Source organism: Propithecus coquereli, unplaced genomic scaffold (assembly GCF_000956105.1).
Source record: "Propithecus coquereli isolate 6110/MARCELLA unplaced genomic scaffold, Pcoq_1.0 Scaffold25, whole genome shotgun sequence".
Classification (NCBI taxonomy): Eukaryota; Metazoa; Chordata; class Mammalia; order Primates; family Indriidae; genus Propithecus; species Propithecus coquereli.
Genome location: NW_012148063.1, coordinates 7,783,424 through 7,800,185, shown reverse-complemented (window position 1 = coordinate 7,800,185; position 16,762 = coordinate 7,783,424). Strand labels below are relative to the sequence as shown.

The following is a 16,762-nucleotide window of genomic DNA, read 5'->3' as shown; positions in this document are numbered from 1 at the left end:
CAACAGAGTGAGACTCTGTCTCAAAAAAAAATAATAATAATAAAAAAATAAAAAATAAAAGTTATCATGTAAGAAGTTTAATAACCGTACTAATAAAAAACGGAAAAAGCATTAAATTATAAAACAACACATCCCATTTTCTGATTTCTTACACATTTAAAAAAAGAATACTATTATGCTGGACTTGACAATCTGCTTTTGTAAGACATTTACAAGATAATCACAGATATTTAGAATTGGAAGTAACTTTTAAAAATAATTTAACCCAATTCCTTCAACTTACAGATGAGAAAATGAAGGACATCAAACTAAATGAGCTGGCCAAGGTCACTCTCACAAAGAGTAACTTCACTTCATTAGTAAATAATGTTTTTTTTCCATAACCATAAGTGCATCTTTTAGGATTAGAATTATTTTCAAATGCTGAACACAAAAAGGAAAAACTATACAAAATAAGTCTGTACATTTGTTAAACTGAAAGCTTCCTGAGAGCAGGGTCTTTCCCTATAGCAAGTTATACAGTAAGTACAAATGCTTCCCAAGTAGCAATTTTGAACATTTTGCCTGCATGAGAAAAAAAAAATTCAGATTGTTACTCTAGAAGCTACTCCAGCTAGTGCTATAGCTCTTTAAGATGCTGTTTTCCTCAGCGTTTACATAATAAAGAAACAGGCTACAAGTACGAGGAAAAAGTACATTAAGTGATTTGAGGATGTATTAACATTAAAAACAAAACGATATTTGGCATAAAGACAAACATTACAGTATAAAGTCATAATATAATGTTTTACAGACTTGATAAAAGAACATTTTACCTTAGACTTAACTCATCTCGTGGCATAACTTTGAAGTCTATCTCACTCAGTCGAACCTGTAAAGAGAATTACAATATGAACTACTGAATATTCTTCTGAAAGACATACAAAGTTTCTCCCAAAAGCAGCTCTATACTGAGACCTATAAACATCTCTAGAGTTTGAAATCTAAATGGCTCAGTATAAATTATCATTTTTTAAAAAAATTTTATTGCAAAGAAGTTTGCCAAAAAGGTGAACTATTTGGTATCTTAACAATGGCATCTCCATGAGCGAAACGCAAATTAAAACCCCAATGAGGTCTCACTGCACACTGATTAGAATGGTTAAAATAGTAAGAATTAGTGGCAACACCAAATGCTAGTGAAGATTCAGAGAAATTGAACTTAAGAATATAAAAGGGTATTGCCACGAATAGTTCCTTTTAAAATTAAAATCCAATGTGCCATAGGACCCAGGAGTTGCACTCAAGCATGTATCCCAAAGAAATGAAAATGAATGTCCAAGGAGCTTTATGTATAATAGGTGAATGGGTAAACTATACTACATCAACACCATGGAATATTGTTCAGCCATAAAAAGTAACAGACATGAAACAACTTGGATAAACCTTAAGGAAATTATGCTGAGTGGAAAAATTTTTTTTCAAAAGTATACATATTACATGCTTTCATTTATATAATATTCTGAAATAACAATTACAGAAATGGAGAACAGATCAGTGGTTGCCAGGGGTTAGGGACAGACAGAGAGTAAGCGAATGTGGCTATAAAAGAGTAACACAAGGAAGCCTTGTAGTGAGGGCTCAGGTATGTATCTTGATTGGAGGTGGTTACACAAAGCCACACATGAAAAACCTGTACAGAGCCACACACACACAAACAGAATGCATGTATAAATGATGAAATCTGAATAAGCTCTGTGGATTGTACCAATGTCAATTTCCCAGTTTTCATATTGTTATTCAAGATGTTTGAAAATTAGTTATACAAGATGTTAACACTGAAAGAGGCTCAGTGAATGGTACACAGAACCTCCCAGTACATTTCTTTGCAACTTCCTGTGAATCTACATTTGCAAATAAAGAAGTTATAAAGAAATGGGACATAAGCTGAAATTGCTTTATAAATTGAGAAATATTAAGTGTATTCCCGATACCAAATGAAGATTTTAACAGTGAGGTTCCTCTCCTGCTTTAGTATAAAATTAAGGCTTTATTTTTCCCTCATAAGACATTTAAATTTTTTTTCCTTAAAAACTGTTTCAAATTGTAATATTAAAGTGTAAAATAGTGTTACTATTATGGTAAAGATTATAATACTGAAGAGGGGGGACCACTATAGCAGAATATATTAAAAGACTAACAGGAAAAAAAAAAGGCTACCAGAGAAAGCACACAGTAATTTTCTCAGATTACTAATGCACAGTACAATCCTTTATTCATTTCATGAATAATTTGACCCCAAAACTAAGACAGAAATTTCTGTAACGTATTATCTAAATTCTTTACTTAAATATTCAGTTTAGTAAGCACACATCCTGCTTTCACAACTGATTCACAAATTTCTCCTAGAAACTATGTTACTTCTAACACACACTGTGTAACAATGACTAAACTCAATTAAGGAAGAAACTGTAGAAATGGGGAAATTGACACTAGACAAAACTTGAGAGGAAAGGGTAGAATTCAAAAGCTAGCTGTAATCTTTTCACGAAAAAAATGTTTTTAAATTATAACCAAAGACATTTAAATATAAGAATTTGTAATTTAATATAGGAATTTGTAATCTCTTTTGATATTATTTGCAGTCAAATGCTCTACTAACCACTGAGCTATATCCAACTTTTGACATTATTTGTATATATGTAGCTGGAAATATATATATAATAAAGGCTAAGAGGAGATCATAGAAATATCATTATAACAAAAGTTTACCAAAAGCTGAAAATATTCTAGAAATACACTATATGTAAGATACAGTATCTAGCACATCACACACTCACAAAGCTATTATTGCTACAAAGACAAAGGAGTGAAAAATAAGCAAAAAATACAGATAATTCCTTCAACTCTAGTATTAAAAAAAAAAAAAAGAAGTGCTTAAAACTGCTTAAGAAAAAAAAAATACCTTTTTGGGAAGAGGTTCTTCGTTGGTCATCTTGAATCCTAAAAAAGGGGTTGGGGAAAAGAGGTTCAATTGATTTACTTCCAGTTAAGGTAAGAACAAAAAACACTGGCTCTTTCAAAGCAATTTATTAACAAACTGAATTATGGTTAAATCATTACTTTTTTTTTTTACTTAAACAAACTTTTAATTTTAGAGTAGTTTTAACTTTATGAAACAGTTGCAAAGACATTACAGAGTTCCCGTATACTCTACATCCAGTTCTCCCTTTATTATAATAACATCATCCATTATTATAGTTCTTAGGTAATTTTTAAAAATTAACTTGCAAAAAAGTTGACCATTTGAATCTTTTTTTTTTTTTTTTTTTTGAGACAGAGTCTGGCTCTGTTGCCCGGGCTAGAGTGTCGTGGCATCAGCCTAGCTCACAGCAACCTCAAACTCCTGGGCTCGAGCCATGCTACTGCCTCAGCCTCCCAAGTAGCTGGGACTACAGGCATGCGCCACCATGCCCGGCTAATTTTTTCTATATATTTTTAGTTGTCCAGATAATTTCTTTCTATTTTTAGTAGAGACGGGGTCTCGCTCTTGCTCAGGCTGGTCTCGAACTCCTGAGCTCAAACGATCCGCCCGCCTCGGCCTCCCAGAGTGCTAGGATTACAGGCGTGAGCCACCGCGCCCGGCCCATTTGAATCTTTTGACGTAGCCATAAAGGGTCAAGAGAAATATAATTTCTCATTATGTTCTTACACTATAAGAAGGGTAATACCAGTTTCTAAGTCTTTCCTTTTACAGCAGTATGTTTTTATAGTAAGGTAGAATCTATCAATGTCATGGTAACTGTCCAATGGTCTGTATGTATTATATATTTAAATATATAGATTTTTAGTTTAACAAAAATATTCCTACATTACTTTTATTCCACAGAATAATCTGTACCTCAAAATTAGCTTCTTTATATAATCTTACACAAAATTCACTTAACCCTGTTACAAAAGGTGGGTTGATGAATTCAAGTAGAGAACAGTTTATTACACTGTCTTTCTGAATGAATGCTAATAGCAGCTATTTTTTATTAAACTACAACTTCACACACTACAAAAAAAGAAACCTGTAACAAACATACCTTAAACAATGGATTAAAACACAAAGTTGGGGGGAAAAAAAACGTATATAATAGAACAGCTAACCTGACAACCATAAAATCTTTGTATGAAAATTCCATGAGGACTAACGTAACTGAATTAGAGTTTTGGGTACCAGTATTATTTTTTAAAAGCATCTAAATTGTATTTGGAATAATAAAATCTATACAAATTAAGAAATGAGTTCTTATACTGAAAACACTTCCTAATATTCAAATTTAACAGAGACAATGGCTAATTTAGTTATTCCTAGGTATTATTTCTAATACCATATTCACGAATGTTCCCTTACATTTTAAAATATCTGGTGGCTCACGCCTGTAATCCTAGCACTTTGAGACGCAGAGGCATGAGGACTGCTTGAGACCAGAAGTTCAAGACCAGTTTGAGCAACAGTGAGACACTTGTCTCTACAAAATATAGAAAAATTAGCCAGGTGTGATGGCGCATGCCTGTAGTCCCAGATACTTGGGGGGCTGAGGCAGGAGGATCCCTTGAGCCCAGGAGTTTGAGGCTGCAGTGAGCTATGACGACACCACTGCACCACAGCCTGGGTGACAGAGCAAGACTTTGTTTCAAAAAAAAAAAAAATTCTTTACAGTTTATTTACTCAGAGTTATCACAAATTCTAAACTACTAGAAATTTGACCAAAACATTTGTTAAACGGAGTTTTTAAAAGCTACTTCATTTTTTAGCGAATACTTGAGATTCCTCAAAAGGAGATCATCTTCCAATACCTTCCCCCCACCTCCATTTTTGGTAAATATGGGGTCTCACTCTTGCTCAGGCTGGCCTGGAATTCCTGACCTCAAGAAATCCTCCCACCTTGGCCTCCCAGAGTGCTAGGATTACAGGCATGAGCCACTGTGCCCAGCCACTGGCTTAATTCTTACAATAATCTCATGAGATGTAGTAAACAGACAAAAATCTGGGCATATCATTTGTTTCTGAGCTGACTGTATATAATTTGTTTCATTAAGTCACTCAGTTCTATGAAGACATGAACATATTTCTACAATATAAAATGTATATTTTTCTTTTTTTAAATTTAAATTGGTCCTTGCCTACTGTATGACCCCTGTTGCCCAGTTTATCATCTCTGCTGCAGTTACAGAAAGCTGCTTAGTGACCACCCTAATCTGGTAGCAGTCATTCCAATCACTTGGGAACCCCTCACCATGTTTACCTCCACAGGTCTAATTGCTTCTATTTTAGTAGGACTTTAATGTACATTCACTCCATTAGACTGCAAAGTCTTAGAACCAAAAAAATCAAGTCTAGCATTTCCTTGGAATTTCCCATTTGTCCAGAGCTAAATATGAATAATCTTTTTAATTAACAACAACAAAAGAAACCCTACAAGATAATTTTAGCCATTTGAACTGTACGTATTTAACCAGTAGATAAGTGTGTGTACCCACAGGCCACTGTTCTGATTAAAGGCTTCTCATCTCATTCAAAATAGCACATGCCCATCCCTTGCAATCCTCTCATATCAGCCTTTATTTTTCTTCGTATCTCTTATCACAACCTGTCATTTTACATACTTACATGTACTTATCTGTTTCCCACAATTATAAAGTAAGAATTGTTTCATTCACTGCTGATGCCCCAATCACATACATTAAACCAAAGTATGAATACATGAATTTGCTTCGGTTAAAGGTAAACTTATTGAAATAAGCCAATCTAATTCTTTTTGACGATAAGATGATCATACCATTACCTAAAAATGTTGAGAATAAACATGGAATTTATTATAACAGATACTAGCCAGGTGTGGTGGCTCACGCCTGTTAAATCCTAGCACTCTGGGAGACTGAGGCGGGATGATCGCTAGCGGTCAGGAGTTTCGAGACCAGTCTGAGCAAGAGTAAGACTCCGTCTCTACTAAAAATAAATTATCTGCACAACTAAAAATATACAGAAAAAATTAGCCAGGCAAGGTGGCACATGCCTGTAGTCCCAGCTACTCGGGAGGCTGAGGCATAAGGCTGCTTGAGCCCAGGAGTTTGAGGTTGCCGTGAGCTAGGCTTACGCCAGGGCACTCTAGCCCAGGCAACAGAGTGAGACTGTCTCAAAAAAAGAAAAAAAAAGACCAGCCTGAGCAAGAGCGAGACCCTGTCTCTGCTAAAAATAGAAAAACATAGCCTATACTGAAAACAGAAAAATTAGCTGAGCATCATGGCCTGTTCCTGTAGTCCTACTTACTCAGGAGGCTGAGGCAGATGGATTGCTTGAGCCCAGGAGTTTGAGGTTGCTGTGAGCTAGACTTACACCACGGCACTCTAGCCCAGGCAACAGAGCAATAGTCTGTCTCCAAAAAAAAAATGTAACAAACAGATACTGTGATAAGAGTTCTGAGTGACAGTTTGAAAACAGCTAAATTTACCACTAAGTCTAGATAGTCTACCTGTTATCTAGTTACTGGACACCCTACCTATTCAGTATGCAGAATTTTAGTTATAAAACTTAAGTATCATGGATATTATTCAATATACATTAAATTCTAGTTTATAAACTTTATTACAGCTGACCCTTGTACAACACGGTCTGAACTGTGCAGGTCCACTTATACACAGATTTTTTTCCAACCAAATGTGGATTGGAAATACAGTATTCATGGGATGTGAAACTTGCATATACAAAAGGCCAATTTTTTGTACATGTGGGCAGGCTCCACAGGGCCAACTGTGGGACTTGAGTATCCTGGAACCAGTCCCCCCACGTATACCAAGGAACAACTGTATATGCTTCTACAACCTGACACTTTCCCTAGGTTTACTTGTTTATTCTCTAAAATAGATAGGTATTCAGATTCTTACTCCATTAAAATAAAAGTAACCGTAAGCTTAAATTAGCAATGAATGAGATGCTGCTAATCTGTTTTTAAAGGGAATTTAAAGTACTAGGAAACACATGAAGGAAGTTCTGATAACCCAGGTTTCTACAACAGCTTCAAACTTTGAAAATAAAATCAAGTGGCAGAATTTCTGAATCTCGAAAAGGATTACCACCATGGCCCAAAATTGTTGCCCTGTTTTTGAAGACAAACATTAATCTTTAACATGGTGACTGGCACAAAATGGGCACTTAACTATTAGTTTCCTTCTCTACATTAAAAACACAGACTTGGCCAGGCTCAGTGGCTCATGCCTGCAATCCCAGCACTTTGGGAGGCTGAGGTAGGAGGATCATTTGAGCCCAGGAGTTGGAGACCAACTTAGCCAAGACCCTGTTTTCTATGAAAAATACAAAAATTAGCTGGGTGTGCACCTGTAGTCCCAGCTACATGGAAGGCTGAGGCAGGAGGATCACTTGAGCTCAGAAGTTTGAGGTTGCTGTAAGCTATGATGATGTCACTGCACTCTAGACCAGGCAACAGAGTGAGATTATCTCAAAACAAAACAAAACACAGACTCTCCATCAGTGTTTCTTGAAAAACCTGAAGATATAATTCACAGGTTGAGGATAACAATCATTTCATCTTTCTGTCTTTGTTTCTAAGCCTACATGCAGAATTCTTGGTGATGTCCAATATTCAGAATTCTAAACAGCAGTTATTTAAATTTTTAACATTGATTTATATTCTTATCTTTTAAAAAAGTCTGATGTTGGCTAGATCTTAAATGGTGCTTAGAGCTGGGCATGGGAGCTCACATCTGTAATCTCAGCATTTTGGGAGGTCTAGACCAAAGGATTGCTTGAACCAAAGAGTTGTAGACCAGCCTGTGCACCACAGGAAGACCTTGTCTTTATAAAGAATAAAAAAATTAGCTGGGCATGGTGACATGCCTGTAGTCCTAGCTACTTGGGAGGCAGGGGCAAAGGGATCGCTCAGGCTCAGGAGTTAGAAGTTGTAGTGAGCTATGACGGAGGCACTGCACTCTACCTGAGTGACAGAATGAGACCCTGTCTCAAACAAAACAAAACACAAAAAATGGTGCTTAGAGAATATCCAAATTTCTAAATAAATTTCTCAATCTGTAATATAAGTCAGGGATAAATACAGGTTTTGTATAAATGTTTGCACTTCATAAGCCAACTTTCAGAGTCACAGGTCATCCAAGGTGTATGGGGTATCCAACTTGGGAAATTCAGAGCCTTAGTATTTAGAAGGAAAATCCTCCCTTAACTTTAAGCTGATGGGCTGGGCATGGTGGCTCATGCCTGTAATCCTAGCACTCTGGGAGACCAAGGCAGGAGGACCACTTGAGGTCAGGAGTTTGAGGTTGGAGTAAGCTATGATGATGCCACTGAACTCTCTAAACAAACAACAAACTTTAAGCCAATGGAAAGTCAATCTTTCCCTGAGAAGCTATGATATGCCACAGTTAAACGCACAGTCTAGCAAAAGGTATAGAAGAACAAGTTTAAAATGTAAAAGCATCTATAATATTCAACTATTTAGTCAAAATAGAACCTAATTCTCAATTTTGACTTTCACATTGCATGAATGTGCTAAAAAATTTACTATTCCTCAGGGCAATTGTTTTTAAGCCCAAATGACAAGCACAATAATCATCTATTCTAGATTCATAAAGACAACGGATATTTCAGGTTCTTAGAACAATCTATTCTCATACCAGAAAAATAGGTTGACCAAAATGTCATTTGGAGAAAATTAGTTGAATACTGAATTTTGAAGGGAAAAAAATGAAGAAAATACACTCAGTGCTTAAGAGTCACACTTATTTAACAATCACAACTTGGAAGTCAAAGTTAGTCCCCATTTTCCAGGATGAAAATGAGTTATTAGATGATTAAAACAGCTATTAATTAATAAACTGGGCATTAGGGTCTCAAATTCAGTGTCTCTCAAAAGTTGGTATTGATGATGATTGGTTTTAAAATTATGTAAAGGTTTCAGTTATTTATGTAGATAAATACGTAGATTAATTCAGAGATAATATATCTCAAATTCAGAATGTCAGAACCACTATTTACTTTTGATGCCTTAACACAGAGAAACAGCTAAGGATATGGAGTTCAGTTTAGGTTGGCTAGGTTCCCAGCATCCCAGATCCCCAGTTTCCTGGCTCAAGCATTATGATCCTAAGTTAGGCAACTCAGTTCTCTCCGAAGAGACAAGCGCCAGCCAGCACAATTTCAGTAAGAAAGTTGAGACAAATCGTAACGGAATGTAAAAAAACCAGTCATCTGACATTATAGCCTTGGCACTGTAGTAAAAATGTACTGGTTAGGAATTAAAAGATCACCTTTTCTTCACTATTCTATCTGTTCTGTGAGATCTTGAGCAAGTCACTTAACACTCTGGGCTGCATTTCTAAGTTAGCAAAAAGAAGATGCCAATTTTGACTGCCTCACGAAGTACGGCAAATCTCCATGCTTTCTGCATGGTAAAAATTTTATTTGAAAAAATCTCTTATTTGTATAGCATATGTACGCAGTATGAATGTAAAAGACAATTTCAACGTGCATTTAGGAAAGATTAAACTAAATTCCACCAATACCTTCAAAGGTGGAGAACATTTATTTATAGCACTGAATTCTAGTCTGATGTAACACCTTAATATTATATCCAGTGGGGTATACTATTGTGGGAATATTGAAAAGTTTTGCTGTGCTAAGCTTAGTAATTACAAAAAAACAAAATATTTAGAGACAAACAAGTTGGAAATAATTTTAAAATTAAAAACAAGAATAAAACCAAAATCCTATCTTAAGTCTTATTTTGCTAAAGGACTACCATAAAATTCTGAAGGACAAGAAATAATACGAATACATTATACAATAACGATCAACACTGCTAAGTAAACAATATTTTCAAGAGAATTCTATTCTACATACATACAAGACCATAGTAGACTTTGAAAGCTGTAACGTACTGTACAAATGCAATTGTGACAATTCTCATCTGCACATATAGGGCCACTACAGATTTTCTATATCATGTATACCAGCTTAATTTCTGATAATACGCAAAAATATTTTCAGCAAACATGACTCAAGATTGAATTGGAAAAGCTAGATATAGATGAGCCATGTAAAAATCAGCAGTGCCTGGGATACATTATTAGTTTCATCCTTTAGGACTTAGAAATGTTGGTAGTTTGTCAAAGTTCTGCCACTGAAAAGTATGTGAAAATACTGATCAACTACATATCTGATTAAGATACTGTAAGACCTAAAAAGCATTCTTAGAAACACACCTAACCAAACCCTTAAAATTTAACCTCATTCTTAGCACAAGCCACCTAGTGGACTGCACTCTTTCACCAACTTGCTTAATCAGCTGCTACTGAATGAATTAAATAAAATTTAGCCATCTTGAAAAAAATTTCGCACATAATTTTTAATGGGATTTTAAATGTCTACAAGATGTTTATCGGAGAAAACTTAATGATCAAATTTTAAAATAAAACCCCGAGAACCATAACTTCAATTAGACACTTAAAAAAACGAGAACTCGTGATGACAGACCTATAACTTTCAGTTACATTCCGAAACAATGGCATTAACTAAATTGAAAACTAGATAAAATAGGCACAAATACGACTCACGAATTGTACATGCTCATTTAAGTATTTTTCTACCGGGCAAAAGAATTGTTCTTTCACTTTACAATCACAGTCAGAACAGTTAGCTAAAATTTTAAAGTAGACCTTTCAGATCAAACAGCCAATTGACTTTCTACATTAACAAAACTAGAATTCAGGCTTCTTCCATTATGTGTTCATTGACTTCTGAAAAACGGTTTTAAAAATCATCTAATAACAGTCTCGCAAGGATCCGAGGTAAGACTTGGATTTCACGAAAAATTTCACCAAGATCTCGAAATCTTTCCAACCTTTCTCCTCAGAATGCACGCACTCATTTAAAAATGGAAGCCTTCAGGAGACCGTAGCTGCATCAACCTACTGCGCGACGTGAAACCTGGTGAACGCTTTTTTCCCCGGCTGAACTCGCTTGTGCCGCCAGGTCCTCGAGCGAGCCGAGGGCGGTGGGAGGGAGCGACACAGGCGGGGAAAGGACGGGCTGCCTCGGTGAGCGGCCGCCAGAGCACCCGCCTCACTCCGGGCCCCGGGGACGGAGAACGAAGGTACAATGGCCTCGGGCAGGCGGAAGTGTCTCCGCAGGCGAGAAGGCAGAGCCGCTAACAAGAGACCGGTGCGGCTCGGGGCCCGAGTCACCCCTCGGGCCCTGCGCGCTCCTTCCCCGGCCGGGGGCGGCCAAACCTCAGTCTCGAGGCCCGGAGGCCCCCGCGCGGCCGCTCCCGCCGGCTGGCCCGCACCTACCTCTCCAGACCGAGGCCGCGCTGGCGCCGCCAGTCACACAGGCCGAGGCAGCGCCCCTCGCCCTGCCGCCGGCCTCGCCGCACTCCTACTCCCGCGGCAGCCTCAGCGCTCCCCTTTATTTGTGGATCTCGTTGCCACAAAATGGCGCTGAGGGAGGAAACCAGGCCCGACCGCCCGGCCCCGCCCCGCTGCCCGACTCCGCCCCTCCCCGCCGCCGGGCCGAACGAGCCGCTGGCCGCAGCCGCTGCCGCCGGCCTCCTGCCGCCCCTCTGCTACGCTATGTTGGCGTTCCGGCCCACTCACCGAAGAGTCGCCCCCGGGCGCGACCGCAGTCACTCGTCCGCAGCCCGACCGGGAGAGGAAAAGTGAGGGGAGGGCGGCCGCCGGCCTAGCCCGATCAGGGCCTTGAGGCGTAATGGAACAGCTGCTCTCCCGTGGCACGCCCCGGCCCTTCCCCGGAGTCTGGCGCGCGCCCCGCGGCCGCCGGGGCTCTACAAGCTCCGTGGGGGCGGGAAGGAAGCGGCCTAGGGGCGGGGCGGGCCGGCGAGGTCGGAGGTCAGCCGCGGGGCATCACGGGAAGGCGGCCGCCGGATGGACGCGCTCGCGGGAGCCACCTACGGCTGCGGCGCGGTCTCGGGCGGAGGGATCCGGGCGAAGGCGGCGCGCAATTGGCCTTTCTGTGGGTCCAGCGTATCTGTGATGCTTCCGCGCGCTGGCGGGGCAGGTGCAGTCTCAGGAGCAGAGCCGTGGGCGGGGCGCGCCGTACGCTTACGCTTACAGTAAGCTGTACCTCGCTTTGTGAATTTTGAGAACTTACACACCGATGCTTTCTCTTCCGTCGTGAAGTGCAGCCTCCTGGCCACTTGGTTCGTTCAGCCTAGACATCTCTGGAGGGGAAACCGAGGAGCTATTGTTCTCGAGCGGTTGGAAGTTGTGCCTGTGTCAGCAGCTCTAGGGGCACCTTGCAAACGCAGAAACCCTGTGAAGTTTCAGTGAACCCAATACAATAAGTTATGTAAGTCGAATATACCCCCTTAAGCAAGACTTTGTGTCTTCTGGACCGTTAAGTAAGAACGATGGTGTTACCTGGTAAATGTGAAACAATTTCTTAACTCTTATAGAGGGGTCAGGTAATTCTTTTGATTGGTCTGCCCTTTACCTGACTTTACCGAAACTATTTATCTCAAAGAAGTGCCCTGGAATAAGGTGATTTATAAGGATAATGTTAAAATATACTCCAGATTGTCAAAGGAGGTTTGGTACAGCAGATCACTCTAGAAAAATATTTGCAGCTTATATCACAGGAACTCTCAAAAACTGAAAGGAAAAGACCACAATCCAAAGGGGAAAATGGGGAAGGACATGAACAGATGACTCTAAGGGAAAAAAAAAAAAATGGCAGTGGTCCTTAAACATAAAAAGATGCTCAAACTCACTTGTAATGGAAATACGCATTGAAATTATGTTTCCTGGTGGGAGTGGGAAAATGATTCAGCCCTGTGGAGTAACGAAGTTACATTTACATTTATCTTTATACCTTGGAATTCCATTCTACACCTAACCTTATTTTGAAAGTATACCTCCACAAATAGAAACAATGTACAAGGTTATTCATTGCAGTGCTATTTGTCATAGCAAAAGTTTGGAAATAACCAAAATATCTATTAATATGGAACTGATTAGAAATGGATATCCATACAATGGAATACAATGCACTCGTTAAAAAGACAGAAAATAGGCCATGCGTGGTGGCTCACACCTATAATTCCAGCACTCTGGGAGGCCGAGGCAGGAGGATCGCTTGAGCCCAGGAGTTTGAGGTTGCTGTGAGCTAGGCTGATGCCGTGGCACTTTAGCCCAGGCAACAGAGTGAGACTCTGTCTCAAAAAAAAAAAAAAAAAAAAATTCATCAAACTAACCCACTAAAGTGGATGCATTTTATTGCATGTAAATTATACCTCAGTAAAGTGTGGAAATAAACCGAGACAAGCCCAATGAGAAAAGAAAAGGCTATTTATTGAGAACTTGCTAAAGCAAGGTAGTCAATCATTGTCACTTAGGTCTTGGCAGAGGCTCAAAGGCAGGCAAAGAAGTAGGAAAGCTCAGTGGAAAAGGGAAGGCTTCAGGTGTGCCCTGATTAGAGGCTGTTGGCCTGGGGAAGCTGGAGGCTAACTAGAAGCAGGCGTCCTCTGTGCTGGATTAGAGGAGCATATTTGACTTTCTCTGGTTGGTCATAAGTTTGAAGTGGGGACAAAAATTAGGGAAACTGTCAGTTTTTAATCAAGTCTTGGCCATTTTGACCTGATTGTTATAGAGTTCTTGTTTAGCTTCCTGGATTGTTGCTAGAGATTGCAGTCTGACTTCCTACAAGTCTGATTGATGGCAGGTTGGCTTCCTGGGCTGTTGATTGTAGATGAGGGGTTGGTATCCTGGGCCAGTTGTTGCAGGTAATGGGTCAGAATTCTGTTTTTCTGTATAGTCTGGCTATTGTCTGTTTGTATGTTCAGTCTCTCAAAAGTAAATTTTAGAGATACTAGAGCCAGCTTGAAGAATCCTCCCATAGGCCAAATTCAGGGCAAGTTTAGTATCCAAAAGGAAATTATTACGATTCATTGCAAATGCTGAATAAAAATCTATGGCTGTAGTTATAGAGAAGAGAGAATGAAAGGAAGGAAAACTATTTTTCTATCATTGGGAGTGACTATTATACCAATTTATTACTCTAAAAATAAGCTATTAAAGGGAAAATAGCATATACCGTGCCTTTTTTTTTTTTTAAGAAAAGAATTTTGGTTCATGCCTAGTTGGTGAGGAAAAACTCTTCTTTACAATAGGGTGCCAGCTAATAAATATGGAATAAATGATAGAAATAACCATTATGCAAACCCTAATTAAATAATTGACTCAGACAAGGATTGTCAACAGACCTTAAAACCTTTATATGAAAGATTTCTCAGAAGTGGAATATTCCTGTGGCACCAAAGTGTCATTCCAAAGGCTATTTATCTAATTTTTTTTTTTTTTTTTTCAAGACAGAGTCTCACTCTGTTAGCCTGGGCTAGGGTGCCGTGGCATCAGCCTCGCTCACAGCAACCTCAAACTCCTGGGCTCAAGCGATCCTTCTGCCTCAGCCTCCCAAGTAGCTGGGACTACAGGCACGCGCCACCATGCCCAGCTAATTTTTTCTATATATTTTTAGTTGTCCAGCTAATTTCTTTCTATTTTTAGTAGAGACAGGGTCTCGCTCTTGCTCAGGCTGGTCTCGAACTCCTGAGCTCAAAGGATCCTCCCACCTCGGCCTCCCAGAGTGCTAGGATTACAGGCATGAGCCACTGCACCCGGCCGCTGTTTATCTAATTGTGAAGAGAACACACTGGTGATCACTATCTGAACCAAACCATCAGATTTAGTATCAATAGTGGGACAACCTTCAACTTACAGAAAATACAGGAGAAAGGGTTATAGTGCACATCTAACAATACTATCAAAATTAATCCAAAAAATTTATGAAACTATAAGCAATAAATATTTATGGAGCAGCTGAGTTAGGCCTACTGTAGTCTCTCAATATCAGTATCTAACCAGCGTCAAGCACCATTTCAAATAAGATACAAAAGTACGTTGAAAGTTACATAATTACTGCATTAAATAGTATATACTATTGAGTTACATTGATACTAAGGAAGTTGGCCACTTATTTCCCATCAGCCTAGTACTTAGTCTATAAGTTACATTCTTACTACTTTGACTTAGGAATCACCTAATAAAATATTAATTGGGAGGAATCTTAGTCCATTCAGGCTACTATAACAAAGTACCATAGGCTGGGTGGCTTATAAGCAACAGAAATTTTTCTTATATTTCTAGAGGCTGGAAGTCTGAGATCAGTGTGCCAGCATGGTTGGGTTCTGGTGAGAGCCCTCTTCTGGGTTGGTAGATTGCTGACTTCTCATATCCTCACGTGGTGGAAAAAAGATAAGAAGTTCTATGGGGTCCCTTTTATAAGGCCACTAGTCTTGTTCATGGGGTATTCTACCCTCATGACCTAATCACTTTCAAAGGCCTTATTTCCTAATACCATCACATTGGGGGTTAGGATTTCAACATATGAATTTTGTTTGTTGTTTTTTTTAAGACAGCGTCTCGCTCTGTTGCCTCGGCTAGAGTGTTGTGGCATCAGCCTAGCTCACAGCAACCTCAAACACCTGGGCTTAAGCAATCCTTCTGCCTCAGCCTCCCAAGTAGCTGGGACTACAGACATGTGCCACCATGCCCGGCTAATTTTTTCTACATATTTTTAGTTGTCCAACTAATTTCTTTCTGTTTTTAGTAGAGACAGGGTCTCGCTCTTGCTCAGGCTAGTCTCGAACTTCAGACCTCATGCGATCCTCCCACCTCGGCCTCCTAGCGTGCTAGGATTACAGGTTTGAGGCACCGCGCCCGGCCAACATATGAATTTTGGATGGACATAAACATTCAGTTTTTTGCAGGAGTACAGAGGAAAAAAAAATTTTTTTTTACTTGTAATAAGTCTAGCCTTAGTTATTGTCACTCAAGAAAACCAGGGAGTCTGGACAGATAGTCCAGAATTGGTGGTTAAAGAAGTTAATAGGAATCCATGATGCTTTCCTGAGCTCAGAGCTAGCGTGACTATGACCGTGACATGCTATTTCACCATTTAGTACTTTTACTGGATCCATTTTTTTCTGTCTGGAATGCTGCTTCTTCTGTACCAGGTGATCTATTATTCCTCATTAGCAATTAGCCTAAGAGATATTATTTATTTAGCTTAGTTTGTGTCAAGCATAGAGATTCATGGTTTTATAGATTTGGGAACCAAACCAAACTTTCTAGCCTACTTTTCTCTTTCTACTCCAGTGGATTTTACACTTACATTCTATAAAGTACTTACTGTGAGCAACAATGCAACATATTAACCCAGTGTATCTAATGTTTCAGATTCAGTTAACATCTAGATTTTTTAACCATAATTAGAGCTAATAATGTTTAGTCTTCATTGTCTTTGCAGACCACAAAGACTTCTACTGGCATTCTAAAAAATTGTTTTAAATGATATAACTAGATTGCTATCATAATTTTTACTAGTATTATTATTAAAATACTATTTCAGAAATCAGTATGTTGAAGAGATATCTGCTCTTCTGTGTTTCTTGCAGCGCTATTCACAATAGCCAAGATGTGGAATCAACCTAAGTGTCCATCAATGAATGAACGGATAAAGAAAATAAATATGGCATTGGCCGGGTGCGATGGCTCACACCTGTAATCCTATCACTCCAGGAGGCCAAGGCGGGAGGATCGCCTGAGTTCAGGAGTTCGAGACCAGCCTGAGCAAGAGCGAGACCCCATCTCCACTAAAAATAGAAAGAAATTATCTGGACAACTAAAAATATAT

At 39.2% G+C, this 16,762-nt stretch overlaps 1 protein-coding gene across 4 annotated transcripts in view; it reads right to left on the bottom strand.

Annotated features, from left to right (window-relative positions):
• The window catches only part of WTAP (Wilms tumor 1 associated protein), a 37,024-nt gene extending 25,031 nt beyond the window's left edge, over nucleotides 1–11,993 (bottom strand). For 2 of the 4 annotated variants that reach the window (XM_012646827.1, XM_012646829.1), the window contains exons 1-3: nucleotides 11,347–11,532; nucleotides 2,945–2,982; nucleotides 816–871 (exon numbers count right to left, since the gene is read on the bottom strand). In XM_012646827.1, coding sequence (XP_012502281.1) covers nucleotides 816–871; nucleotides 2,945–2,974 — 86 coding nt within the window. In that variant the 5' untranslated portion in view covers nucleotides 2,975–2,982; nucleotides 11,347–11,532. Of the gene's footprint in view, nucleotides 1–815; nucleotides 872–2,944; nucleotides 2,983–11,346; nucleotides 11,533–11,649 lie in introns of those variants that run through there. The other 2 variants (XM_012646826.1, XM_012646828.1) reach the window with 2 other exon arrangements.
• Between the last annotated feature and the right edge of the window lie 4,769 nt (nucleotides 11,994–16,762).